The sequence below is a fragment of the Miniopterus natalensis genome, chromosome 18 (genome assembly GCF_054644295.1).
Source record: "Miniopterus natalensis isolate mMinNat1 chromosome 18, mMinNat1.hap1, whole genome shotgun sequence".
NCBI classification, from domain to species: Eukaryota; Metazoa; Chordata; class Mammalia; order Chiroptera; family Miniopteridae; genus Miniopterus; species Miniopterus natalensis.
Window position 1 is genome coordinate 38,588,864 of NC_142098.1, and position 23,994 is coordinate 38,612,857.

The 23,994-nt window shown below is 52.3% G+C and overlaps 2 protein-coding genes across 6 annotated transcripts; both read left to right on the forward strand.

Moving 5' to 3' along the window:
* The first annotated feature begins 410 nt into the window (after positions 1 to 410).
* SNRNP70 (small nuclear ribonucleoprotein U1 subunit 70) lies at positions 411 to 15,977 on the forward strand. 5 transcript variants are annotated; one of them, XM_016206081.2, is made up of 10 exons: positions 411 to 611; positions 1,316 to 1,542; positions 3,302 to 3,364; positions 3,476 to 3,530; positions 7,842 to 7,906; positions 8,066 to 8,128; positions 8,763 to 8,844; positions 12,066 to 12,167; positions 14,999 to 15,086; positions 15,170 to 15,977. In XM_016206081.2, the coding sequence occupies exons 2-10, from the start codon at positions 1,396 to 1,398 to the stop codon at positions 15,819 to 15,821; spliced, it is 1,317 nt and encodes a 438-aa protein (XP_016061567.1). In that variant the 5' UTR covers positions 411 to 611; positions 1,316 to 1,395; the 3' UTR covers positions 15,822 to 15,977. The 5 variants fall into 5 exon arrangements, with proteins under 5 accessions (XP_016061567.1, XP_016061566.1, XP_016061568.1 ...); XM_016206080.2 differs by having other exon boundaries at positions 1,321 to 1,542; XM_016206082.2 differs by having other exon boundaries at positions 1,386 to 1,542.
* Positions 15,978 to 19,162: 3,185 nt separating this feature from the next.
* Positions 19,163 to 22,124, forward strand: LIN7B (lin-7 cell polarity scaffold B). Its single transcript, XM_087827298.1, has 5 exons — positions 19,163 to 19,199; positions 19,597 to 19,715; positions 19,953 to 20,024; positions 20,635 to 20,844; positions 21,902 to 22,124. Exons 1-5 carry the CDS (start codon positions 19,163 to 19,165, stop codon positions 22,067 to 22,069), a joined length of 606 nt encoding a protein of 201 aa, XP_087683424.1. The 3' UTR covers positions 22,070 to 22,124.
* The last annotated feature ends 1,870 nt before the right edge of the window (positions 22,125 to 23,994 follow it).

A 23,994-nucleotide genomic window follows, 5' to 3' on the forward strand; every position in this document is an offset into this window, starting at 1 on the left:
GCTTAGTGAACAGTTATTGATTTAATAGGTGAGACATCAAAGTTGTCACTCTATTCATATAGGCACTCTTTGCCGGAAGGCGGACGGATACAGTAGAGTACTAGAAAAATCACGCATGCGCGCAGGATACGGGAAGTGTAGGAAAAGGGGCGGAGCATCGAGAATCTCGCGGACAGAAGCGGTTGGAAGTCCAAATCGCGGGGTGAAGGGGCGAACGCCTGGTGCGGCTGCGCGTGCGCACTGCGAGCTCTAGCCTGCTGTGGCCGCAGTTTAAGGTGCCCGAAGGCGGGGCAGTGACCTCGCGCGCGTGCGCAGTGTACGCGGCGGCGCCGAGTCCCGGTGTGCGAGTAATTCTTGACTCGCGCGGCGCGTGCGTAGTGCGGCGGCGGAGGGATTCAAGACCGGTTCCACATCTTGTCCCTGTCGCGAGCCGAGGCCGCGCGGGCTCCTGAGCAGCGGCCTGGTCCGCGCGCTGGGTGGGCGACGGAGGCAGGCGGACGCGGACGCCGCTGGAGTCGAAGCTAGAGCAGTAGTCTCTGCTGCTGAGGGGCCGCCGCAGCCGCCGCGAGCCCCCGGACCGTCGCCAGGTCGAGGAGGGCGCCGCGCGGCGGGTGAGTGTGGCTCAGTGGCCTTACCGGGTGTGGGGCTGCTACCCACAAGCCCCTGCGGTGGGTCCGGGTCCCTTCCCCACGCCCCGGCCCCGTTCCCTGCGGCCGGGTCCCTTCCCGCGCCACCACACCTTTCTGCACCCCTTACCCAGAGTCCTCCGGGCACTTAGGCCCTCTTCCCACAGTCCTCCCGCGGCCCCTTACCCACAGGCCCTTGCGGTGTGTGTTGCCTTTTTTTCTTCCCCGTTTCCTCTGCGTCCTGGACCCTTACCCATAATTCCTTTCGCCTTTGGGGGCCTAGATCTATTACCCACAAGGCCCCGGCTGGAGGGTTTAACTAATGACGACCTTCTTCGGTTTATCGGAGACTTACTGCGACCCCTGCCTTGTTCTCTAAGGTTTGGGACACCAGCCACCACTGCTCTGGATCTCCCTCGTCAGTTTCCTTGATTTTCTCCCATAAGCCCCCAGGGAACCTCTCAGTCCCATAGCTCCTTGCTCAGGACTCTGAGACTTAACTACTTAGAAACCCTTTTTCAGTTTTTGTTTCCCCTTACAGGCTTTGCCTCACCCTCACACAGCTCTCTCCCAAGAAGTTGCTTTTTCATTCAGATTCACCATTTTTATCTGTGACTTAGGATCACTCTGTGCCCTTACAGAACCTATTTTAATACTGAGATTCTGCCTCTATTTTACTCTATTGGGAGTGAAGGGATTGTAGAGGCTTCATCTCCACCAGCCCAACCTAACATAAGGCCGGTTCGCTTTTGCTGTCAGAGTTGGCAAGATGACTCAGTTCCTGCCGCCCAACCTTTTGGCCCTCTTTGCTCCCCGGGACCCCATCCCATACCTGCCACCCCTGGAGAAACTGCCACATGAAAAACACCACAATCAACCTTACTGTGGCATTGCGCCCTACATCCGAGAGTTTGAGGTGAGTTCACTGAGCAGACTTCAGTGGTTTGGGTTCTTGGGGTTGGGGAGGGTATCCTGGATTTGGGAGTCCACAGTCTCTGGCCATTTTTTAGCTGTGTGCTTTAGAGAGGTGATTTATTCTTTTTGATCTTCAATTTTCCTGTCTTAACGGGGTTGATAATGTATCCCTTGTAGGGTTTTTGTGAAAAATTCAGTAACTAGCAGTTGAGTGTTCAGCTCTGGAGTGGTCCTTGGCACACACACACACCATTTATCAGCTTTGTGACCGTGGGCAAGTGGTGTATCCTCTTGTGCGTTGATTTCTTCATTTTTAGCAAAGGGATAAAATTATCTTCCTCAGAATATTGATGAGGAATTAACTGCACAATGTGTATTATGGGACTTGGCAGTCAGCAAATATCAACATTTGTTATCGTATTTACTTTTTGTTTTTTTGAAGAGAGGAAGGGAGAGGGAGAGAGGGAGACATTGGTCAGCTGCCTCCCATGTACACCCTGACCGGATGAAACCCGCAACACGAGCATATGCCCTGACTAGGAGTCAAACTGGTGACCTTCCAGTGCACAGGATGGCACTCCAATCAACTGATCCATACTGGCCAGGGGTCTACTTACCAGTTTTGACGTTAATAGGGTGATGTACATAAAGGGTTAGCACCATGTGATAGGTGCTAACTTTCAGCTCTGCATCTTTAGGATAAACATGAATACACAGCTTAGGCTCCTGGGTCTTTGGGTCTTTTTCTTTTGTAAAATTGGGGTAACAACATCCACCTCATAAGGTGCATCAGAGCACACCTGAGAAATGTTGGCAAACAGCTAGAAGTTGGAAGAGGAAAGTTCTGCATGGAGGAGGAAAGGGCAGCTAGAGGCGGAGAAAGTTGCAGAGCTTGTTAGTGGAGAGATAACAGAAGATTGGCTCTTTAGTAGGATTTGCCACCCTCAGTGAACTTGGGTAATGTTATTAGCCAGTTAAACTAATTTAATGGCTACAGTCCAGTGGCATCTTTCGATGATGTTGTCATGTGCCAGTTACTATTTAATGAGTGGTTGATGAGACCTGCCCTGGTCCCAGAGGGTGTCCAGTTGTTCTGAGCATTGCACTGTCCTTTTGCTTGAGGCCTGGTCCCAATTCCAATCTATGACAAAGGATAGATTCAGTGGAGATTGATGCTTTCAATAAACGCAAAAGCATTATTACTTTTTTAGCATTTTTAAAGACTACAGCCCTGGCTGGGTGGCTCAGTTGGCGCATTGTCCTGATGTGCCAGGCTTGTGGGTTCAATTCCTGGTCAGGACATATACAGGAATCAACCAGTGAATGCCTGAATGGGTGGACCAGCAAATCAATGTCTGTCTTCCTCCCTCCCCCCTTCTCTCTCTTTCTCTCTCTCTCTCAAATCAATAAATTTAAAAAATGAAAGACTACAAAATAGAAGATAAAAGTTATTAAGTTTTATAGGTATAAAAACTTCCCTGTCAGATTGCTGTAGAGATTCTGAATACTACTTACTCCTGATTTCTGTACTTCTCTTGTCACAAACCAGTAACAGTTTGCTGATAGCATTGGTCCATGTTTCACACTGATCTATGCCACTCCCCGGCCTCCACTGGCCTGCCAACTGTTGTCATTATTTTGCTTGTGTGTATGTGTGGGAGGAGGGGATGCACGGTTGAGATGTTTATTATTCCTGAATGGGTTATCCTTACTATTTCCCTTAGTCTCTCCCACCCTGTCACCTTTCTTCTTTTTCCCAGGACCCTCGAGATGCCCCTCCCCCAACACGAGCAGAAACTCGTGAGGAACGCATGGAGAGGAAGGTATGCAACTTTTGCCTCCTGGCCCTGTGTCTTTTTGCCCCTTTCTCCACGATATTCCTTGACATTAGGGCACTTTTGTTGGCGTTTAATTGTATACCTTTCTCCTGACAGAGACGGGAAAAGATTGAGAGGCGACAGCAGGAAGTGGAGACAGAGCTAAAAATGTGTAAGTCTCTTTCCTTTTCCCACATCTCTTCTTCTTCAAACCCTCTTGTATTTCTCTTCCCCCAGGTCAAACCCAGGACCCTATTTTGGGAAAGTGGAGTTATAGTTCACTTTTTAGCCCCCACTGTTTGTCAGACACTGTTTGCTTTGGGCACTTAAGCGAGAGAGTGTAGAGTAAGGGCTGGCAGGAAGGGAGAGCCATGGTACCTGAAGCTGTGCACTGCAGGGGAGTGCCCTTGGAGGGGCTGCACAGTCCAGATGGGTCTCACAGGCTAAAGAATGGCCAATGAGGTAGTCCTGGCTCCACCTGAGCTCCCTATCCCTTAGGCTGGGGATGTTCCATCCCTTCCAGATACTGGAATTGGGATCATGGGACAGGTAGATAGTAGCCATTAACCAGATTTCACAACCTCATATGACCCTTTGTTAGCGTGAGTGCCTCCTACTATTGAGGCTCAGGTGAACCACTTCACTCCAGCCTTACTACCTGGGGGGGTCCTCAGGGTGCTTATGCACATGTGTGACATCTAAATACCTGGATGTCTAGCTGAGAATTCTCTGAGCCCCGACTCTAACTACAGCTGCCTTCTCTCCGAGGCCTCACAGGCATCTTAGACTCAGGGTCCAAACCACAGTCAGGATTTCCCCTCCCCACCAACCTGGTCATCTCTGGATGTTTTCTTCCCTGGGACATGGCCATTCAGTTTTGCAAGACCATCCAGTTGTTGCTATCCAGTTTGTTTTTAACACCTTCCCCCCGCCCCTTTTCTCCAGGCTGTCATCAAGACCTATCTCTGTTACTCTCTAAGTGTCACAAATCAGACTCTTTTTCTCTGTGTCCTCTCGCTTGGACACACAATAACAGTCTAACTGTTTTATATCCATCTCTGTCCCTGCCAACTCCTGTGGGTTTTTTATACGTACAGCTGTACCTTTCTCTGCTAACAGCATCCTTTTGTTCAGCATAAAGTTCAGAGTCCGCTGCTCACTGTTATAGATTCATTGTGCACCATGCCCCCCTCCCCTCCTGCTCTAGCCACACTGGCCTCTTTTCATGCCTCATCTTTGCCAGATGGTCTCTGTCATTGGGCTTTTGCCCTGGCTGTTTCTCCAGTCTCAAGGATACCTTGGTTTATGTGTAACAGCCCTTATCTCAGTTCAGCCATCACTCAAGGAAACCTTTTCTGACTTCCTTACTCAGGTCAGGTCCCCTTATCCACTGAAAGCTCCAAGTGCTGCAGGTTGGTCACTCCGGTCTGCAGGGGGATTCGCTGATAAACACCCATCTCTACACTGTCGGTGTACAAAGGCTGCAAGAGGACAGGGAGCCTTTGGGTTTGCTCACCATTTTGTTCCTAGCTCCTATAGGACATAGCACACAGAATTGTTGGCAGCAGTTAACTTGGGGAGTATTTCAGGTGTGCTGTTAGGGCACAGGCCTGGTAGTCTGACCCATGTGAGTTTTAATCCCACCTCTGCCACAACCGTGTGACCTTTTGGATAAATCACTTCTCTTGGAAGTTGTTTTCCACACTTTATTTTTTTATTTTTTTAAAATATATCTTTATTGATTTCAGAGAGAGGAAAGGAGACGGGGGGGGGGGGGGAGAGAGAGATAGAAACGTCAATGATGAGAGAGTCATTGATCTAGCCGCAACCTGGGCATGTGCCCTGACCGGTAATCAAACCCCGATCACCTGGATCCTAGGTCGACACTCAACCGCTGACCCACGCCCGGCCAGGCTGTTTTCCACACTTTAAAAATGGCATCCTGGCATGTTAAAGGACACAGAATGCAATTAGCCAAATTCAGAATGTGGGAAATTATACAGGATAAACTTGGGATCCAGTTTTTTAAATAAATGACAAGAAAAGGGGGCTGGGCTGGGAGTGGGCCATATGGATTAAAGCATCAAAAGATACATTAACCAAATAGTAAGTGTAGAGCTTGTTTGGACCCTGATTTAGATGAGCTAACTATAAAAATGAGTTTTGAGCCCTGGCCGGGTAGCTGGTGGAAAAGAAAACCGAAGCTTGTCAAGGCCAAGTGTGCTTACCAAGAGCAGGAGTTCTGAGCTACTTTGCCATGTAGAAGTCTAATGAGGTTTCCCAACTCCATAGTTCAGGCTTCTGAGCTCCTGCTACCTAAATAATCCCTATAACCAAGGATTTATGAAGGGGAGTGTAGTAGGTGGGCTCCGCCATGCACACTGGTAAACTGATGGCCAGCTTTACTTCTTTGTCACCTTCTTTCAGCTGAGGTGTTCTTTGTCCAGTAACAGGGGTACTGTTGACTCAGCTGTGCTAGCTTCTGCTTTTAATCATACTTGGCCTCTTGGGTAGGCTAGAACTACAGGCTCATGCAGCACCTGGGGTGCTTCCCCCTTTCTGCTGCCTGCCAGGAAGCTCAGCTGTCTGCTGTTGGCCTTTATCTACTCCCTCAGGCAGTGATCACTGGTCCCATGGAAGTGTTCCTACCATACTTGTTACACCACCTACTGCCTGATGTTGGCAAGGTGTAGTTCCTTTTGCTGCTGTAACACCTTCACTTGGGTCAAATGTCATCATCTCAGTGAGGCCTTTCCTGACCGTCCTGTTAAAACTCTTCTGTCCATCTCTCTGTCATCATCATCTGATAGAACTAGATGATTTCCTTATTACCCTTGTTTATTGTCAGCTTCCTTCCATTAGTTATGAACTGCCAGAGGGCAGGGAGTTTGTTTGTCTTTTTCACTGTTGAATCCCTGATACCTAGGACGGTTCCAGTCACATGCAAGTGCTTAACAAACATCTGTTGGATGAATGGGTGAGAGCAACTCAGTACCAATTGAGAGACCTGTGCACAGAAAATTACAACCCAGAGGGATGAGGGATGGTGAGGAACTGAGGCGGGTAGGTGCAGAGATAGTGTTTTCTTCAAAGATACCATCAGTTTCCAGAAACTATTCCCTTCAATTTAGGCTCAGTGTTCTGCTTTTTAAGAAATTCTCTAAAGCTTGGCTGGCATGGCTCAGCTGTTGAGCATCAGCCTGTGATCCAGGAGATCACGGTTCAGTTCCCGGTCAGGGCACATGCCCAGGTTGTGGGCTCGATCCCCAGTGCAGAGCTTGCAGGATCAATGACTCTCATCATTGATGTTTCTATCTCTTCCTTTCCCTTCCTCTCTCTTAAATCAATAAAGCTATACTTTTTTTAAAAAAAATTCCCGTTAGTCATCTGGAACTTAGTTTGTGTTTGCAGCCAAACCCTCTCACAGGAAACAGACCTTGGACTTTCTCTGGGGTCTTACAACACCCAAACTGTGTTCCTGAGAAGCTGGTGCCTTGGGGTTCAGCATAGGGCCTGCTGGTTAGAACACCTGGGCTGTGAAATCAGGCTTGGTCTCTGCTACTCTTGCATTCCTCTTTTCCATGCCTCAGGGATTTGTTTTATGTCCACTTGCAAAATGATAGTAAATAATTACCAGTGTCTAGCACAGTGTCCCATATTACGCAATCAATATTAATATTATCCCTTTTCTCATATTCTCCCAGAATGTGGCAAGTCCTTCTGATAGTAGCGCTGTATTGGAGAAGAACCACCTCTGTGCAATGGGCAGGGACATGTGGGGCCCTGGCAGGAGTCAAGGGCCATTGTGTGTACTGGGGCCACCATACCTGGTGAAAATGACTTCTTCCCAGGCTTGATACATCAGAACCACCTGTGCCATTGGTTTTATAATAGATTCTAGCTCTTGTCTGTGGAGATAGTTATTCCTCAGTGGCCTTGTGGTAGTAAGGCTGCAAGAAAGAATCTAATCAGCCTCTTGTGAGCTCTAGTAGCAGCCCTGTTCTTCCCCTTAGGCCACAGGTCTTTTGGGTAGAAAGCATGGTTGGTTTGCTCCTAAGCTCCACTCCCAGCCAGAGGGTTATCATCAGGTTTCCTTGCAGGCTGCAGTTTTGAGCTACACCAGTGGGTGGCAGTGTGGCCCTATCAGTGAGGGTGAACAGGCCACCTCTTCAAAGATGCCCAGTCAAGTTTAGTTACAGCTGGGAGGGACAGGGCCTTAGGATATGTAGGTCTGGAATGTCTGGTGGGCAGCATCCTGTCAGTGTGAATTCAGCCTTATCCCCTCCCTGCATCAGCCTAAATCAGCCACTTGGGTAAAGGCTGCTATGCTTCAGGGAAACCAGGGCTCAGAGGGACATGCCAAGGTCTTTGGGTTACTAACAGTTTTCTTCATGTATTGGGCCCCCTCCTATCAGTCTGTATCTGTCTCACTATGTGAGACTGTTGGTACCTTTTACTTATAAATTATCTTCTTCCTCTACAGGGGACCCTCACAATGATCCCAATGCTCAGGGTGATGCCTTCAAGACTCTTTTTGTGGCTAGAGTGGTGAGTCTCAAGTCCTGGAGCCCCAGAGGAGTCTGGAACTCAGGCTGCTGAGAGCTTGGGTGTGGGACAAAGGACAAAAGGTTGGGTCCCGGGAATGTTCTGAGGGGTCAGCTTTGAGAGAGTTCACTTCTACTTAACCCTGTATCTCTTTTCTTGTAGAACTATGACACAACAGAATCCAAGCTCCGGAGAGAGTTTGAAGTATATGGACCCATCAAAAGAGTGAGTGGACTGGGGCAGGGGTATTTGAATTGGGGAATGTTGAGGGAGGGAGAAGTCTGGCTTCTAGTCCCGAGGACACGCACCTCATTCCACACAGCTGACTTTGGGTAGCAGAGGAAAGTTTAAGAAGTGATGACTGCTTGTTGATTTAGAGCAGGGTTGGGCAAACTACAGACTTACTATTTGTAGATAATATTTAGTTGGTGTCCAGTCAGGCCTATTTGTTCACCTTTGTTGGTAGCTGCTGTTGCTGTGAGGCAGAGTTGGGTTGTTGCAACAGAAACAGTATGGCACTCAGAGCTGGGAATATCTGCTGTTTGCCCTTTATAGAAAACGTATGCTGCCTCCTGTTTCAGAGCAAGGCTTTATATTTTAACTATTTCCTCATTTAATTTAAAAGTCACGGAAATATTCTGGGCAGTAGTGAGGGCTTTAGATCAGCTTGCACATAAACTGCTAAGCCCAGCACTGTTAGAGTATCAGTCGCTCTGGGCTCTTGAAGGACAGAGACAGGGTTTGAGGCTTCTGTCTTGGGTGTCAACCAACCCAAGGCCTCACACACAGGCTGTGTGATTAATGGGATGAGATTTCCCTGTGCCAGAACTAACCTCTGTGCCCGTCCCCCGTCCCCCAGATACACATGGTCTACAGTAAGCGGTCAGGGAAGCCCCGAGGCTATGCCTTCATCGAGTACGAACATGAACGAGATATGCATTGTGAGTACCTCCCCCCTGAGCCTGGCCCTCTGACCCTCTCTTTGCTGCCCCAGCCCCTTCCCGTTGTCTGTCCCCACCTCCCATCCTGCCAAACCTGACATTAGCAATGTCTTTTCTCCTCCTCCCTCTGTTTCTTATTTATCTTTTTTTTTATATACATATATATATATATATATACACGTTTTTTAAAAAACAAACCAAAATCCCCCACAACGTGTGTGTGCGTGTGTGTGTGTGTGTGAACCCAGGGAGGTAAGTGTCACACGTTGAACCTCAGGGGCAAGGAGGGAACTGGGTGGGGGGTGGGGCCAGCTGGAGGTGGGGGGAGGGGTCGGATTTTGGGGGAGCCTCTCCCCATTCCCCCCACTGGAGTTGGGGACAGCCAGGTTGGATTGAGGACTGGCCTTTGAACCAGCCTTCTCTTTCCTCCAGCAGAGCTGGGACTGGGCCACCCGACCCTCCACCTCCCCACCCCTGGCCCCCCACCCTGTTTCTCAGTGGGCAGGGGGCTGGTAGGCATGTTCAGCGCCTGCCCCCACAACTCCAAAGCCCCCTTTGAGGCTGCGGCAGCGTCCACATGGGCAGGGATGGGTGGGTGGGGGCGGGCATGGCTGCGGCGTGTCCAGGGGCCGCCATATTAATTGACTGTTCTTATTGTCACTGCAGCCACCACGCAGCTGGCTTGCAGCTGATGCTTACGCTCCCCTTACAACACCTCAGTGTATGGTTGGTATAAGGGTTTGTATCATGGGTAAGATCACTCAGCACCGCACACCAGCCCAGCTTAGCCAGGCAGCTTAGGAGCAGCGAGGCGTCCCTTCTCCCATCCCCAGTGACCCCCTCAGACTCCCCGCACCCAGAACCTTTTCCTTGTTTGGGTGCCCTTTGTCCCTCCTGACCCCTGATCCATGTTTTCCGATAATCTTGCTGATACCAGGAGGGGAAGGATGAACCCTGATGGGAAAGGCAGCTGGCCTCTCCAGTTGGGCTCCATCCAACCACCGACTTACCTGCCATCATGATGTCAGTGGCAAGGTGGTGGGAATACTGAAGAGGGGCTGCATTAGGGCCAGGGCTCCATGTGGAACCCTTCAACCTTTTGCTCCCTGCCCCTGTGCCTTCCACAGGGCTGTCACTGTGGTGGCCCTGGAGAATTATTTTGGTTGCTAGATTTGGGGTGCTTTGCCCCATTCCTGTCTGCCTTTATCATGGTTGAGGCCTCTTGAGGGGCTGTGGTGCCCAGGCGCTCTCTAGAGTGCATGGAATTAGGGATTGGGGTGTGGGAGGGATCAAGCGACAGGCTGCAAACAGCTGAAGGTTGTGTAGATTTTACTTCAGACCCTTGCACTGTCTAGAGACCTAAGAGGGGGAGAGAGAGAGAGAGAAGCCTAGAAGTACACACGTCACATGTTTTCTTTGCTGTTACTCTGGGGTTGGGCCTCTTCTGGGGTTTGGGACACTGAACCAGAGCAGGGTTCCTTTGCTTGACTGTACCCAGTCCTTAAAATTCCTTTCCTGACTACCCTCCTCTGGGTTCAGGGGTCAAGTGGCCCCTCCTCAGATCATGGGCAGCACTCCATCTCCTGGACCCCCGAGGCTGTCCCCTTGTGTGCCAGCCTTTGGGCTGAAGCAGGTGGTGGGAGGGAATGTGGAGTTTGAGGTGGAAAAGTCGTTCCATGTGCTGAGAGGGTGGTGGGGTGTGTGCCTAGACTAGCATGGACTTTATGGGGAAAAAGTGAGGGCGGACAGCTTTGCTAAGGCCTCCCAGCCTTCTTTGTAAACTTAAATTAAGATAGGCCCAGAGCTTTCCAGCTCCCAGACTTGATGTAAATTCTTGTCTCCCCCTTTCAAGACCTCCCTGAGGTTTCTTTGGGGTCCACCACTTCCCTCTGCCTGTCTCCAGGTGGTGCAGGAGATGTGGTTCTGCTCCCTCTCCGTGGTTCCCTAGAACTCCCCATTTCCTTGCCCTGTAGCTTTAGCTGACCCCATGGTGGTGGGTGGGGTCGGTCCGCTTGCTCAGGTAAGCTTGGGGGCTCCAGGTAAGCGGTCCCGTGTCCCCCCCCCGGGAAGCCCGCCTCCTCGCCAGGCCCCCAGGAGTTGCCGAGCCCCCCCCATCCCGCTCGGTTTGGACACCCGCAAGGCCGGCATCGGTAAATGGCACCTTTTTCTCTTCCTCTGGTTGTTATTTGGGGGGGGAGCGGGCTGGGGCGGGGCAGGGTATTGTGGTTGGTTGAGGACAACCCCCTAGGCCAGGGCTGGGGGTGGGAAACGGACTTTTTTGGCCTTCCCTACAGCCCCTATGTAAGACAGGCCAGGGCACTGGGCCTGCCCTTTGCTGCGCCCTGCCCAGGAGTGGGATCACGCCTCCCTGCATCTCCCCCTCTACTCCCCATCCTTCCTGAGAGGCCTTTAGGCTGGGGTTGGCCACCCAGTGTGTGTTGCGCTGGGGTGTGGAGGGAGAGATGGGGTGGAGCCTGGGGTTGGGTTGCAGAGTCAGTCGTCTCAGGTAAGGCAGGAATGTTCAGTAGCACCGCACGTCTCCCATGCCTCCCTCCACTTTCCCTCTCCCCCACCTGCTGTATGGGGACCCTTCAGGCCCCCTCAGGGTCCCTGGGAGCACCATAACCTGCCTCTGCTCCCTGCCATCTCCTTAAGATTTCTCCCATCCCTTCTGGTTCATTTTCTGTTCTGATGTCTGTTCCCTCCACACTCACCACGCCCCCACACAAAAACAAAAACAGAAAACGGTGTGAACTGGGGTGCGGAGTGGCTGGCTGGGCCTCCTCCCCCAGCATGATGTGTTAGGGTGCATGCCTGGGGTTGTGGAGGAAGCCTCCACCACAGCAGAGTCCAGCCTTAAGTTAACCTCCGGTTTCTTTGCAGCGACTTTGGCCGCCTTGGTGGGAGGGGGCTGCTCTGTCATTTGGGAGTAGGAAGGGCCTGGGAGCCCAGGGAATGGTAGTTGAGGGTGGTCTTGGCCCCCCAATGATGATTGGGGGGTGATAAGGAAGCAGGTGCTGAGATGGAGCAGGCCCCTCCCTGATTTGGGAGAGGGTTGGTCTGGCTGTCAGTTACCTGGCTGGCTGGTGTGTGTGTGTGTGTGAGAGTGAGAGTGCCTTGATGGGACGTATGGGGATGGGGATACTGCAAAGCTGGGCCCTGTCCTGACTAGAGGACCCTCTGGGGACTCCTTCCCTTCCTCCTCCCCGCATCTGTTGCAGCCGCTTACAAGCACGCAGACGGCAAGAAGATTGATGGCAGGAGAGTCCTTGTGGATGTGGAGAGGGGCCGAACCGTGAAGGGCTGGAGGCCCCGGCGACTAGGTGAGCACATTCTGCCCATGCTTGGCTTTGGGGGTTGTGTGCTTGGTGGCTTCATTCTTACCTTCTTCTACACCCTCTTCTGCTTTCTGTCTTCTTGGTTCCCCACTGCTGCTCCCGTCTTCCTCCAGCTCATCCTCTTTCATCACTGTCACATTGCTGGTTTCTCTCTTCTCATTCTGGGTTACCAAGTAGGAATAGGAGCACTGACCTCTCCAGGCCAGTCTGGGACCAAATGCCTCAGTTTCCTCATCCTGGAAAATGGAGTACTTTCATAATCTCAGAGTTCACTGAGCTCATCATCAGATGCCCAGCTTGACAAGTGGCATGTGGTGGGCCTTGTAAATGTCATTGTCTCATCCACTTACTCTCTGCTCTTGCTCATTCATTCAGTGATTCAGTACACACCTGTTAGGTCACCGGCTATGTACCTGGCTTCTCTAGTCAAGAGCAAGACATAGGTGGACAGCTTCTGTCCTTACAGCTTCCTACATTCAGTTCCCCTCACTGTCTCTAATTGTCATTTACTCTCTCAGTCAAGGTCAATTTATTTGCAAGTATCAGAAGTGCATTTGAGCTTCCTAGAATAAAGGGGCCTTGTCAATACAGAATCTTGAGTGTCTTTTGGAGCCCAGAGACATGTGATGCCAGTGGCCCTCAGGAGGACCTGGTAGCCACACCATAAAGCTGTCAAGAGCTTGCTTCTGCCTTGTCTGCTGTTCATGCAGACTGGTCTTTTAAGTATCTCCCCCTACTGGTCCAGTGTGGTATTCCACAGCTCCCTGCTTTACACCCAGTCCTGAATGGAGGAATCTCTGTGCTTTGGGGTGGGTGGATTTGATTGGCTCAGCCTTGGGCCTGGACCTGGGGCTGAGGCGCTGCCATCCAAACATGCCTGTTAAGTGTGTTGATTCCTGCGAGGATGAGTGACAGCTCTCAGAGGAGATGGCTTTCCCTGGGTAGACACTCCAGGTCGGTCCAGTACCTTCTGCTCTTATTCTTGCCTCCTAGCCCCGCTATTCCTCACTCTTGACTTGCCTGTGCTGGGTAGACCACATACTCATCTGCTGAGTCTCTGGATTTGATAGACAGGCTCTTACTTGCTCTCTGGTTTCTCTGGGTGGAGTGGGTTCTGCAAAGTCTGCTATTTTCTGTTGTGGAATCCTGGAATCCCAGAAACTTTTAGTTTGGTAAGCATTCAGACTTTCTGATGGCGATATGTGGTATATCCTGACCTCAGTATACATGTGTAAAAATGCATGCAACCCAAATAATTTTATGAAACTAGTTCTTTTCTATGGGCAGGGCATGCTAGACTTTATACTGTATTCTGTTGTTTTATTGTGTGTCTTTTTAATATACTTGTTGCAACCCATCAAATTGATGAGGTTGGGTCCACTGTTGGGTCAGGTCCTGAAAATGGAAAACACTAACCTGTTCTACCCTCTGTGACATAACAGGTACCTGGTCAGTTGCCTGTCTCTATTTGAATGTCTCTGATAGTCATGTAGCCCCTTTCCTTTTTCACCCTTTAAGTCATTTCTCATGTGGAGCTCCAGTTGCTTCACTGGAGTTTTTTTCCAGGCAGTGAGGTACAGGAGAGTGCATGGAGTTAGCTGAGAGTCACATCCCAGCTCTGCACCTTCCTTGCCATGTCATCATGGGCAAGTGGCGTTATCCGAGTTTGTTTCCCCGTCTGAAGAACAAGACTACCCGCTATTCCTTGGGGTTGTTCAGTCGGTCAGTTGGCTACTGCACATGCACCTTTATGTCCTGGATGCTGTGCCATGTGCTAGTTACAGCGAGTAAGCCAGACATCGTCCTGGCTCTCGTGGTACTTTACAGATTTCCAGGAGAAGCAGGTGTTAATCAACTCAGGTGTACGTGTAAAATTTGAAACTGCAGTTGAAGTTCTAAGAAGGAAATGTGTATAGTCTCTGAGTATGTGGCAGAGAACGGCTTAATCTGGTAGGTCAGGGACGGCTTTCTGAGCAAGTGATGTTTGGGCTAACATGTGATGTGTGAGTAGGAGTTAGAGACAAGGAGGACACTCCAGGGGAAGAGGTGAATGAGCCCCAAAATGGGCAGGAAGGAGATGGAGAATTTGAGGAGATTGAAAAAAACCCCTCGAATATAAAAGCCCGGAGGCCCTTGGTTTGGAATATGGGTAGGGGCCATCTTTGCAGGAAGGCATTGGTAGCAGTTTGACGAGTTTAGACTGTCATCAGTGAGAAGCCATTAAAGGCTTTGAGGCAGATCATGTTTTCAGTTAGATTGCTGTGGTTTCAGGTTTGGATGAGGGTGGGGGTGACTTGAAGGGAGGGTTTACAAAGAGGCTTTGTGCAGTGCACAGCAGTTAAGAACATGAGTTTTTGCCTGGCTGGTGTTGCGCAGTGGTTGAGCGTCGACCCATGCACCAAGAGGTCACTGGTTCAATTCCTGGTCAGGGCACATGCTCACATTGTGGGCTTGATCCCCATTAGGGGTGTGCAGGAGGCAGCCGATCCATATTTCTCTGTCATTGATGTTTCTATCTTTAACTCTTTCTTTCTCTAAAATCAATTTTAAAATAATATATTAAAAGTAATCTAAAAAAAAAACACGTGTTTTGGAGCCTAATTACAGGTGTTTCCCAGCTAGCACTTTGTGGAAGTTGTCCAGTCTCTGTAAAGCATTTTGTCACTTTAAGAGAGTGCTAGCCAAATGTCCTCACACTACTTGGCTCCATAGACACCATCAGAGATGGTGTCCTTCCCATTGCTTTTCGAGGCTTCTCTTTTCCCGTCCTTCACCCATGCTCAGGCTTACCCTCTGTTCCTCTGCCCCACCTCCAGGAGGTGGCCTCGGTGGTACCAGAAGAGGTGGGGCTGATGTGAATATCCGGCATTCTGGCCGGGATGATACCTCCCGCTATGATGAGAGGTAAGATTGGGCAGCTGGTTTCCTGGGAAGGGGGGTGGTGACATGGGGGAGCCCTGCCACACACCTCTGCCCACCTCATCCAGGCCGGGCCCCTCCCCGCTTCCACACAGGGACCGGGACCGGGACCGCGAGCGGGAGCGTAGGGAGAGAAGCCGCGAGCGAGACAAGGAACGAGAACGGCGACGCTCCCGCTCTCGGGACCGGCGGCGGCGCTCCCGGAGTCGCGACAAGGATGAGAGGCGGCGTTCCAGAGAGCGTAGCAAGGACAAGGACCGGGAACGGAAGCGGCGAAGCAGCCGAAGCCGTGAGCGGGCTCGACGGGAGCGGGAGCGCAAGGAGGAGCTGCGTGGTGGCGGAGGTGGTGGCGACATGGCAGAGCCCTCTGAGGCTGGTGATGCACCTCCTGACGATGGGCCTCCTGGGGAGCTGGGTCCAGATGGCCCTGATGGTCCAGAGGAGAAGGGCCGGGATCGTGACCGGGAACGACGTCGGAGCCACCGGAGTGAGCGGGATCGACGCCGGGACCGAGACCGAGACCGGGATCGCGAGCACAAGCGGGGGGAGCGGGGTAGTGAACGGGGCAGGGATGAGGCCCGAGGTGGGGGTGGGGGTGGCCAGGACAACGGGCTGGAGGGTCTGGGCAATGATGGCCGAGACATGTACATGGAGTCTGAGGGAGGCGACGGGTATCTTGCTCCAGAGAACGGGTATTTGATGGAGGCTGCACCAGAGTGAAGAGGCCTCACCTGTTTGGACGTGTTCCTACCCACCCGTTGCTGTCATCCTCTCCCCAACCTTGGTCACCGCCTAAGTTTGCCATCCATGGGTAGGAGTCTCCTTTGTTCTGGTTCCTTGAATTTAAAAATAAAATTAATTTCCTGTTAATGGGCACCTTGGTTTCTTCACTGCTCTTAATGTCTTCCCCAGAAGGTTGTCACCTGACTTGATAACCCTACTTTGGTTTGTGTTCCAGGGCATGCTGAGAACTTGAGCTTTATGACCTAAGGCTGGGGATACCCCAATATATTCCCAGAGCTGTTTAAACGGGTGAGGAAGTCCTCTGTAAAGGTCCTTGATCATTTGTGTGCCCCCCTTTTTTAACCTCTTCCACACATTACCCTAGCTTGTGGGCTGTTCATACCCCTAGCTTGTGGGGGCCATGGGCTCTAGGCATTTGATTACTCAGAGGAAGCTACAGCTTTCAGTGTGTGAAAGGGAAGCTGTTGTCTGAAGTGGAGAGCGGGAAAAGTGAAGAAATGAAATGTGAGAACAGGATACAAGGATGAGAAGATTGGGTGGAGCAGGAAGTCTACACACCAGGATGGAAAACGGCCTACAATTCACGATGGCAAGTTCACCGTTTGTCTTACTTCCTACTGATGACAGAGTAATAAGCAAGAAACAGAAGAGGTTTCACTGACAGTTGAGATTTCAACACATTACCGGATAAAAGAAGATGATGGTGAGAACACTTGTCTGATGACCCCTTAAGAAAGAAGCCACTCTTGCTGGACCCTAGAGAGGCTACAACTGCAGGTATAAGAAGGATAAGAGACAAGGTGGAATTTGAATACAACTGTGGTCCTTTGTTTCAGCACTCAAGACGTGTGGGAGCTGGACACTCGTTGCCTAGGATATATCATATTCTTTAATCCTTATTCGAGGATATTTTTTCCATTGTTTTTCAGAGTGGAAGGGGGGAGAGGGAGGAACATTGATGTGAGAAAAAGAGACATCGATTGGTTGCTTCCCGCATACATCCCAACCGGGGCTGGGGATGGAGCCTGCAACTGAGATACGTGCCCTTGACGAGTTGAACCTGAGACCCTTCAGTCCAAGGGCCGACGCTTGAATTACTGAAAACCAAGAGGAAAAATAGACAATAGAACAGACCCAGGCATGATTTCAGTATTGGAGTTATCAGATTGAAATAGCTATATGTTCACAAAATAAGAGATGGAGAATTGTGACAGTCCTGCCATATTCCTGTTAATGCTAGAAGTGGTAGGGGAAGAAAAGGAGAATGAAAGAAAGCAAGCTCATAGGCTTTTTAGGAACTTAACAGAATATACTTCAAAATGAGGGATTTAAAACAAAACCCACTTCAGCAATGCAGTGGAGCAAGTCCCAGGATGGCAGTTTTCTAGAGAGCACTTGGCCCAGGTTGGGTTCAGAGGACTGAAATTTCTGAGGAGTTTCAGGCTAAAAGGAAGACTCAGTAAGATACTGCGATGGAGAGTCAGAAAGAAATTGCGAATATGATGAAACAAAAGTAGGTAGAAATCCCAGGGGAAACCCACAAGCTGTTTGAGAAAGGATGTAATCACAGAACGCTACTTGGGCTCTGCAGTAAACAGTAAGTACTTGGACATAATGCAAGCACTTTATTGATGATCTCAAAACTGGCACCATGAAACTACCATGGAAAGACGGGGCAAGGCTGTAAGGGCAGAAAACCAGTATGTATATATTACTAACAACTGAAATCGGTAAATTGAGAGAGAAGTTATTTAGACACAGAAGCAACTAGCAGTTTAAACACCTATTGTTGCCTTTTGCGGTGGAGAGAGAACTGGCTGATGCTTTTCAATATTAGCCCTTCTGTATTTTTTATTTAAGTTCATTTTTTATTGTTGACAGTATTACAGATGTCTCCTATTTTCCCACTTCCCTCCTCCACCCAGTCCCGCCCCACCCCAGGCCTTCCCACAGTACTATTGTGTGTATTCATGGGCTATGCATATATGCTTATAGGTTAAAATAGAAAAAAAATACTATGAAGGACAGGGACAGACACACTTGCAGCTTCCTCTGGCTTGGCAAAAGCCCTTTTCTGGACTCCATACTCCCATCCAACCAGTGGTGAGGTACAGCCACACTTCAGTCTTGCTTACATTTCCTACGATCCTTTGGCCCCTCTAGAGCATCTGATACAGCTGTTTTTCTTTTTAGAAACACTTTTCTCATAGTTTCGTACCCGCTTTTCCTCCTTTTCTGGCCATTCTTTGCCCTCTTCATTCGATGCCTTGTCTGCAGCATTCCTGTCCACTCCTATGGTTTTATTTACCACCTTTGTCCAAATTCTCAAAAATGCTTGCAGGTATTGGGTACTGCAGGAGGACCCTCAAATTCAAAATGGCCAATATCCCTCCTCCAGCGTAGACTGAGCAAAAGGTCCCGCAAGCACCTTTATACCCCCTTCTCCAGATCTGCCCACCTATCTTCCATGCCTCTGCTCTGGTCCCAGCTGTCAAAAGATACTCAGCCTCCTGACTGGTCCGCTAGCTCCACTCTTGCTACCATCCAATCAAGTCGCCACATGGTGGCCACAGTGATCTTCAAATACATACTTGAATTTCACATTTTACTCTTCGGAGTTACTATAAATTCAAAATCCTCAACATGCATGTTCCAACACACAAGTCCATGCATAAACTATCCTGCCCACATTTTCACCATCATAAACTGCAATCTTTACTCTGCTGTCCAGCTTTGTGGGCTCTTAACTGTAAAGTGACCCATGTCCCGCCTCTTGATCTTGCTTCCAAGGACTTTTTTTTTTTTTTTAAATATATATTGACTTCAGAGAGAGGAAGGGAGAGAGAGAGAGAAGCATCAATGATGAGAAAGCCCTCATTGATAGGCTGCCTCCTGCACACCCCCGACTGGGGATGGAGCCCACAACCCAGGCATGTGCCCTGACCGGGAATCGAACCCCGATGGCCTAGATCCTAGGTCGATACTTGACCGCTGAGCCACGCCCGGCTGGGCTCGATCATCTTGGGCCCAGACCTTTAACATACGTTTGTGCAGTGAACGGGAAAAAGGATAGAGAAGGGACAGACTGAGATGTAAGGAGGTGTGAACAGAAGCTGCAGTAAGAGGGGTCGCAAACAGGACAGATCCCTGGGGTTGAGGGCAGGACGGGGAGACAGGTGCCCCGACCCCCGCGCTGGGGGAGAAGCGCAAGCCGTACCCCGCCTCCGCAGGGGGCGCCCGTCGCCTGGGGCGTGGCCTCCTGAAGCCCCTCCCTCCTCGCTGGCGACCGGCGGGCGGCTCGCAGCGGCGGCGCCGACATGGCTGCGCTGGTGGAGCCGCTGGGGCTGGAGCGGGGTAAGTGCGCCAGGGGACCCTGCCCACCCCTCGGCGGCCTGCGGCCCGGACTCCCGACCCTGCCCCTCCAGGGCAAGGCCCAGGCGGTGGGTGGGCGGGCGGACCCGGCGGGGGTGGGCGGGGCGGGGCGTTGTGAGTCTGGGGTTAGTGGGTGTGGGAGGGTCCGTGGGCGAGCGGCCGGGGAGGGGCGACCACTGCACACCCCTGTCTGGTCGTGTATGGGGATCCCGGGGATGAAGGGCGCCCTTGCCACTGGCGACTCTGCGGGTGTCCGATCGGGACTCGGCTGTCCTTCCCGGGGTCGTAGCGCGCTGGTCCTTCCTCGGTCTCTGGCCGCCTCTCGGTGCTTCTCTGCGTCTCGGTGTCTGACTGTCTACCCGCCCGCCCCCGCCCGCAGACGTGTCCCGGGCGGTGGAGCTCCTCGAGCGGCTCCAGCGCAGCGGGGAGCTGCCCCCGCAGAAGCTGCAGGCCCTGCAGCGCGTCCTGCAGAGCCGCTTCTGCTCTGCCATCCGGGAGGTGAGCGCGCCGGCAGCCGCCGGCCTCTTCCTGGTGGCCCTGAGGCAGGGACTACGCCTCCCAGCAGCGCCCGGGGTGGCCGGGCGTCAGCTCCGGGATTTTTCGGGAGTTGTAGTTTCCTTTGGCTCCAGGTGTCGGTCGGGACAGTTCTTGGGTGGGAGAGTCTGCGGGTCCGGACTCCTGTGTTGAAGGGAGGAGGGAGCTGGCGGGTCCCTGATGCTGCTGCGTCCTCACCAGGTGTATGAGCAGCTCTATGATACGCTGGACATCACCGGCAGCGCTGAGATCCGCGCCCACGCCACAGCCAAGGTAGGGGCCCCGACCCCATCACTCACGGCATCCACGGAACTTCCGAATGTCAGTCATTCCTGGTTTCTCCTTCATAATTTTTGCCAAATCTCTGTACCACCCTTACTATTACTTATTTATAATTTAATCTCTCATTTTATTTAAATTTCACATAAAGAAAGCCATTTTTAGCAACTACAAATTGAAACTAGTACCGCATGCCTGACTAGAAGATAACCTTAAACATCTATACAGTGAAAATGAAGAAATATCAGTAAGCACTGAAATCTGATTAAACTATAGTTAGATGCTATTGCTTGCTGCTTCCTGGAGGCTCTCGGCTTCTTCCAGGCCTTGTTTTCCTCTGTTAAAACGTGAGTTTGGCAAGTGTTGGGTATTTAAGGTACATTCACACCAAATGGAGACTTTCTCTTTGACATGTCTGAACCATCCAAAGTGAACCAAAAGGGGCATGAAGTCATTATGGAGAAATCTTTGGACCTGTAGCAGCCACCTCGTGCTTGGGAAAAGCTATCTGGCCTCAGTAGCTCTCCCAGGCCCAGATCCTCTACCCCAGTCTGCACGCCCACCATGGAGGGGCCCTTACGTCCCCATGCTTGCTCTTTCCCAGGCCACAGTTGCCGCCTTCACGGCCAGTGAGGGCCACGCACATCCCAGGGTAGTGGAGCTGCCCAAGACAGATGAGGGCCTGGGCTTCAACATCATGGGGGGCAAGGAGCAGAACTCACCCATCTACATTTCCCGTGTCATTCCTGGAGGTGTGGCTGACCGCCATGGAGGCCTCAAGCGTGGGGACCAGCTGCTGTCGGTGAATGGTGTGGTGAGTGGGAGGCTGAGGTAGGGCTGGGGTCACAGTCTGTCCTTGTTTTTGACATTTATTCAATACATGCTGACTGAGCACTACCCCTATATCCAACCATATGCTGGGTGCTGCTGCAGACCCTGAGAAAAGTTGGCTTCAGCTCTTACCTTCAAGAACTCCCTCTCCAATGAGAGAGATAGATCCTAAGTGAAATATCCCTAATCCAGGGAGATAATAGTGAGGATGCAAAAAGCATTATGATGTGGCATCAGATCAGGGTAGATGAAAGAAATTTTTGCAGAGGAAGGAACATTTGAGTTGGGTTTTGAAGGGTGAATAGGAGTTCTCCAGGCAAATAAGGTGGATAATGTGTTACTGGGAGGTGGTTGTAGGTAGGGGGTGTGACACTCTTGTGAGATGAAGAGAAAGGGCTTGGTTCTGATGGAGGACTGGGGCATGCAGGTAAGTAAAATCACTAGAGTAGATGGAGATATGACTAGATGAGTGGTTGGGGCCAGCCTCATCAGGCCTGAGTGCCAGCCTAAGAAGTTGGGACTTTGTCTCAAGGGCTCTGGGAAGCCACGGGAGGGCTGTGAGGAGCGGAGGGACAGACTGAGCTTGGAGATGTAGAAAGACTCCTTTGAGACTCCGTGGGGAATGGACTGAGGGAAGAGACTGGAGGCCAGGAGGCCAGGGAGGAGACTAGAATGAGAGTCCACTATGGAGACGACCAAGCCTGATCTGGGGCCAGGGTGGTAGGGACAAAGAGGAGGGAAGGGAGTCAGGGGAGGAGGGATGGGGCTGGTAGCAGGACTGTGGGCAGGGAGGGGCTAAAAATAGTCCTGGAGGTCTAGATCAGTGACTGAGAGCATATGGGGCTTGTCCCTGACATGGGGAACCTGGAAAATTTGGGGGAAAGACACTAAGTGAAGAGTTAATGACTCTCCCATGAGGACATGAGGTTTTGGCACCTCGTGGCTGGTAGCAGGTCACTAACAGTTAGTCCTGTTTTGGGGGTGGGGGCTGGGTGAGGGCAGTGGGCCCCAGGCCGAGCTGTCTGTACACTTTCCTGCAGAGCGTTGAGGGTGAGCAACATGAGAAGGCAGTGGAGCTGCTGAAGGCAGCCCAGGGCTCGGTGAAGCTGGTGGTGCGTTACACACCTCGCGTGCTGGAGGAGATGGAGGCCCGCTTTGAGAAGATGCGCTCCGCCCGTCGGCGCCAGCAGCACCAGAGCTACTCGTGAGCCCTTTGCCACCATTCCCCTGGGGCCTCCACAACCTCCCTTATCCCCAGACTCCCAAACCAGGCCAATGATTCCCGGAACCTTGATTGCCACCCCTAGCCATGGCTCCTCTTCTGGGATTCTGACCCTGACCCAGACTCTCACCCCAAACCATTCTGGCTAAAACCCTTGGGGATTCTTAGTGGTCTCCCATTCCAAGATCTGGAAGCTACTCTCCCTGGAATTCCTCAATCCACTTCCCTGAGACCTGGTTCTGGAACCCCTGCCCTGGCTCTTACCCATCCATTCCCAAGTCCCTTACCCTGAGTCTGGCTCCCTTCTCTTCACCCTCCTTGCAGGTCCTTGGAGTCCCGAGGCTGAAGCCACAGATCTGGACCCTCCCCTTCCCCCCTCCCCTGTACAGTATTTATTGTCACCGGCTCCTTATTTAAAGATGTTTGACCCTCATTGAGTGTTTGTGTCTGTCCTGCATCCCAGGGTTAGAGGGTCTTGAGATGTGGGGGAGGGAGAGGAGCTGAGGTTGACACCAGGCCCTTGAAGAAGCCCTTTTCAGAATCTGAGAGCAAAGGTATAGAATTTTCCCCAGGTCTGGCTGTGGAAGCTGGACAGCTTCCTAGGGACAAGTCCAAGGGTGGAGGCTGGGACCCAGACTGGTCGGAGTTCGAACTCACACCTGAAGACAACGGCCCCTACCCTAAGAGGGTCTGAGGGCCGGAATCCAAGCCCCTTCTGTACCTGGTCGGGCCCAAGAGTCCTGAAATGCTACGGGAAGCCAGTGGGCGTCCTCTGTGTGGGCGGGGCGGAGCGAACCATTAACCTTGTCCGCCGGGGGAGCCCAGCGTGGGAGGCGGGGTGGGGGTGCAGCGTGCAGTTCCCGAGGCCGGCGCAAGAGTGCAGAATAAGGTGCACTTGCGGACCCCGCAGTCACCCCACCTTCCAACCCAAGCGCGTCTCCGGGAGTCGCCCCCATCTTAAAAATACAACCTTTACTCCCACTTCGTCCCCCGCCCAGCTCTCCTGTCCCGTGCGGCGAGGGCCGGCGCGCGCCCGCCACCGCCGGGATCCGGAGTCGCGACTCGCGTTCCACGCCGCGCGCCACTCGCTCCAGGTGACATCATCTCCCTGCCGGGCTCCGCCTGCCGCCCCAGCTGCCTCACGCCGCAAGTCTATTGGCTGACATGTCTTGAGGCCCGCCTCCCGCTCTCCGCCCGCGCGACCCCTCCCATCCCGTGCGGAGGCGGGGTTTAGCCTCCGACCGGCGTCGACGCTGCCTCCTATTGGCCATTCAGAGCCGTCTGTCAGTCTCCTGTTAAAGGGGCCACCACCGACAGGGAGCTTTTGGGGGGGAGGGAGGAGGAAATTTTGGGGGGGGAAAGGTGGGATTTGGGGGGCTCTGGTGGGCACCCCTGAATCTGGCGGCTGCGGCCTCGTGGGGAGGCTGAAAGGTGACAGGGTTAGGGGGCTATTTTAGGGGGTAGAGGGCTGTGAGACTGTGAGAGGGAGTGGGGTCCCCAGCGCCCAAGCTGGAGCTAGAGACGCGGAGCCCGCGCGAGCGGCGGAGACAGGGCTCCACAGCTACAGATCCGGGCCCCGGCCGCCGCCAGGGGCCCCGCCCGGTCCCCCCACCCCACCCCACGTCCCTCCTGCAGCCCAGCTCCGCCCGCAGCCGCCGCGGACCAGGTAGGTAAGAGCCCGGCCCGGCCTGCCAGGCAGCGCCCACCCCGGGGACCCCTCACCGAGCTTCCCCCGCCTCCCTGAGATCTTGGATTCCCTTCTTCATCCCGGGGGACCTCAGAGCCCAGATTTCACAGCCCAACCCCAGAGAGTCAGGCGTGCCCCTCCCGGCTCTCAGAGTCCCCAACCGAACCCTAGAATCCCAGGCATACTGCCGCCCTGCGCCTCCTCCAGGGCCCAGGAGCCTGGAT

Coding starts and splice junctions, on each gene's coding strand:
- SNRNP70 (XM_016206081.2), top strand. CDS start 1,396: ATGACTCAGTTCCTGCCGCCCAACCTTTTGGCCCTCTTTGCTCCCCGG. Junction 3,365..3,475: donor AGGAACGCATGGAGAGGAAG/GTATGCAACTTT, acceptor TTCTCCTGACAG/AGACGGGAAAAGATTGAGAG. Junction 7,907..8,065: donor CTCTTTTTGTGGCTAGAGTG/GTGAGTCTCAAG, acceptor CTTTTCTTGTAG/AACTATGACACAACAGAATC.
- LIN7B (XM_087827298.1), top strand. CDS start 19,163: ATGGCTGCGCTGGTGGAGCCGCTGGGGCTGGAGCGGG. Junction 19,200..19,596: donor GCCGCTGGGGCTGGAGCGGG/GTAAGTGCGCCA, acceptor CCCCGCCCGCAG/ACGTGTCCCGGGCGGTGGAG. Junction 20,845..21,901: donor TGCTGTCGGTGAATGGTGTG/GTGAGTGGGAGG, acceptor ACTTTCCTGCAG/AGCGTTGAGGGTGAGCAACA.